Genomic DNA, 3532 nt, shown 5'->3' with positions numbered 1-3532 from the left:
AATAAATATAAAGTTCAAATAAATTATAAAACATGAGGTAAAGTTCTCAGTTTTTAAATGTAATTGTTGCATTTTAAATGTATTTATTTATTTATTCATTGGTCCTTTTATATATTTCTTGTATTTTTAATTCTGTCAGTTTTGGTCCTCCACAGCTGCAAATATCTTGTATGATCAATCTATAGACTTATATTACAACCATTTTAAATACYGTTCCTCCAATCCACAACATTCTCACAAGTCAGTGGTGACTATTAAAATATCCATCATATTCATACTAGTAAAATTACAAGATTAACAAAGTTTGGTTAAATTTTCCCTCAAACAAGRTGAGTCAAAGAGAGTTTTAACTGTTTTAAGTGTCTGTTGCATAACATATTCAGTGTATTTGATTTATAATACAGGTAGCTTTATGCCCCTTTCCTACTAGTGCCACTCCGTGTAGTGTTGGTACGGTYAGTGTCGGAATGGGTCAGTTTGGGTACTTTTCCATTGACGTTCCAGTCTGGTTCCAGTGGGTGTGTTTTGGGAGGTCGGTGGAGGTGGTTTTTGGGTTTTTCGAAAAAAATTTAATGGGCAAAATGAGAGATGGAAACACATTTGATGAATAACTTTTGAAATTTWAAAAATTCACAAAAGTTTGAATTAAAATTGTWTGGAATCACGACTAATGTCACTACTACAATTGGAAAAAATGGCTTCTTGAGTTGTCTTATAAAAGCAGCTTAGACGCAACCAGTGACTCCACCCACTAGCCAATCAGTGACGAACATTGCATTTTGGTGTCAAGTGGGGCCGCTTGGAACCACAATGAAGTAGGTACTAAAAAAAAGACCGGTTCCTTGAATCYGGTCTAATGGAAATGGCTTGTAACCGTACCGAACCGTACMGACACTACACTAAGTGTCCCTTGTGGAAAAGGCATTATTGTAATAGTTTATTGTCAGGAACCATCAAAGTGTTTCACATATCCTGTCAATGGTTCTGTTAGAGTCTGCTCCACATGAAAACACTTGTTTTTTTCATACAGAATGACGATTTTGAAAGAAAAACAAACAAAAAAAAAAACATTGCCTCCCACTAAACCTCAACGTTTCTTCTGTCTGCAGCTGTGAAGGAGGCAGCAGTCCAGAGGAGACACAACCTGTACAGGGACAGCATTGTCCTCAGCAACAGCGACCCCAGCCTCCACCTGCTGGGGGAAAACCCGTCCATTGACTGGGCCGAGACGTACGGAGCGGCCCAGGGGGAGGCAGGAGAACCGGGAGAGGAGGCTGATGCCAACAGTGCAGAGTCAAAGAGGAGACGGATGAAGCAGGTGGTGTCCATGATCCAGGAGGAGGGCTCCGCCTTTCTCCCTGGTGAGTCGTGCTTAGAGGTGCCCAGCGTGGCCGTCATCATGGAGGAGAACGCTGAGGAGTCCTCCTCTGCTGAGCCCAAACTGTCCAGCGGGTCCACCCTGAAGGAGGGAGCAGGCAACGCAGAGCTGCAGACTCAGGTCGTCTCAAAGCTTCATGTAGCTGCAGGAGGAGAGGAGCAGGGAGAAAACAATCAGCCAGTGGTGGTGAAGGAGGAGGTCTTACAGGAGTCTGTCCCATTAGCACCTCCTCTTAATGAAGCTGCTGAAACAACTCCTGGTCCTGTCCTGAAGGAGCCATGTGAGGACGCCCCGCTGGAACCTGAATCCAGCACAGAGTCTGCCATGGACCAGAAGGAGCAAGTTGGCCAGCCAGTGGGAAAGGAGGAATCAGAGGAGGTGGAGCCACCCCACAACAAGGAGGAGTCAGAGGAGGTGGAACCACCCCACAACAAGGAGGAGTCAGAGGAGGTGGAACCACCCCACAACAAGGAGGAGTCAGAGGAGTCAGCTCCAACACTTCTAACTGAAGATTTACCATCTGCAGCCGCTCCAGAAAACCCCCCAGAGCCAGCAGCTGACTCCGCCCCACCTCCACACGATGATAGCGGCTTCCAGTCTCCGACCAACGAGGAGGTGAAGGAAGAGGAGGCGTCCTCTTACAGACCTCAGCCACAGACCTCGGAGGAGCCCTCTGTGAAGGAGGAGACAGGCGTGGTGGCAAACGGACAGCCTGAGGATTGGAGCAGAGAGCAGTGATGAATCTGTTTTAACCATAAAGGACACTTGATGTCATTTTAACCATTTCCTGTTTCAGTTTTCACAGCAGGGGGTCGTTTTCAGACCCTCACATGAGCCTAGAGGTCCCCTAAATATTTTCTTTCCACTTAGAATACGAGCACAATGGGGTCCAACTGGTGGGTTAGAAACACGGATCAGGACTTTTGATTGTGCCACTGGTGAAATTATTGTTGATTTAGTTTGTTTCATCAAGCTTTCTACAGCAGTCAGCTTTTTTTTTTTACTTTATAGGGTTGTTGGAAACTCAGGTTATTGAGCTGCTCTGACCAAGTGTGAAAGCATAAAAACAGGTCCAGATTATTATTATTAGTATTATTTTCTGCTTGATGCTGGCCTCTGTGAGCTACATGACTTATAAAATGTCTGAAGTGATAAATGAATTGTCTCACTCAACATATTTCACTTTTATAGCCTTTCTAAGAACAACACTATTTTATGAATCAGAAAGATCAACAAACCACCAAACTGTCATTTTACATGCTTTTTAAACCATTTCATGAACGTGTTTACTGATTATTTTTTTCACATTATTTATTGTGCATCCCATTATTATTTTGTCTTTTTTTAGAATTATTTTTCTCTTGTTACAAATCAAACCTATTGATAATAAATCATTATTCAAAAACACTGATCAGTTGGTCCTTTTTGTTGATGAATGAGAGACAGGGATGGGTCGGCAAGAACCAATCAGAAAGCATCATTTTCTTCAAAAAGGAGTTTCATTCAAACATTCTTCCAAGCTTGAAAACAACCCTGAATGATTTTTACTATCCATGCAGCATTAATGACCTTTTATCAACCAAAGACAAGCAGGTGATGTTTTTTATACATGGTATTTTATTTTCTGTTAGCAAAATATAACAAATAAGTAGTGACTTTTTTATTTTTACAAAATAAAGACATTCACATCTAACCTGAGGACATTTCCATCTGTAGATCAGATACATTTGAACCATCTGTTGTTATCAGGTACACTAGCAGGAAATTAAGAAACAATTTGATTATGCCTGCAAAAAAGCTGAAGGAAACAAAGGTACACATAAATGAACATTTAACTTAAAATAATGTAAACATGTGAGGCAAGGTTGTTAAAAGAAAAACAAAAACAAACCAAAAAAAACAATAATTTGGACATGGAACCATTTGGATTAGAGCAAAAGAACGGTCTCAGGCTAGAATCAGGAGGGAACAAATAAAATAAAAGGACTAAAACTAGAAACAAAGTGAATTAAAGAATATGGACAAATGGACACTAAAATGTGACTACATGTGAAGACTCAGTCTAAAATGTATAMTGTAGATGGTATGATTGATTTAATTTTTTTCCTGTAGTCAAAGATGTGAATATTATAATGAGGAGTAATTTAATGTATT

General features: G+C 40.7%; 1 protein-coding gene across 1 annotated transcript in view; it reads left to right on the top strand.

Moving 5' to 3' along the window:
* Window positions 1-2789, top strand: part of niban2b (niban apoptosis regulator 2b) — a gene marked incomplete at its 5' end in the record, with an annotated part of 45391 nt that extends 42602 nt beyond the window's left edge. The window contains 1 exon segment of the mRNA XM_014023995.1: window positions 1110-2789. Coding sequence (XP_013879449.1) covers window positions 1110-2116 — 1007 coding nt within the window.
* Window positions 2790-3532: the final 743 nt, after the last annotated feature.

This window comes from Austrofundulus limnaeus, unplaced genomic scaffold (genome assembly GCF_001266775.1).
Source record: "Austrofundulus limnaeus strain Quisiro unplaced genomic scaffold, Austrofundulus_limnaeus-1.0 Scaffold402, whole genome shotgun sequence".
Classification (NCBI taxonomy): Eukaryota; Metazoa; Chordata; class Actinopteri; order Cyprinodontiformes; family Rivulidae; genus Austrofundulus; species Austrofundulus limnaeus.
This window is presented reverse-complemented; position numbering and strand designations above follow the sequence as displayed.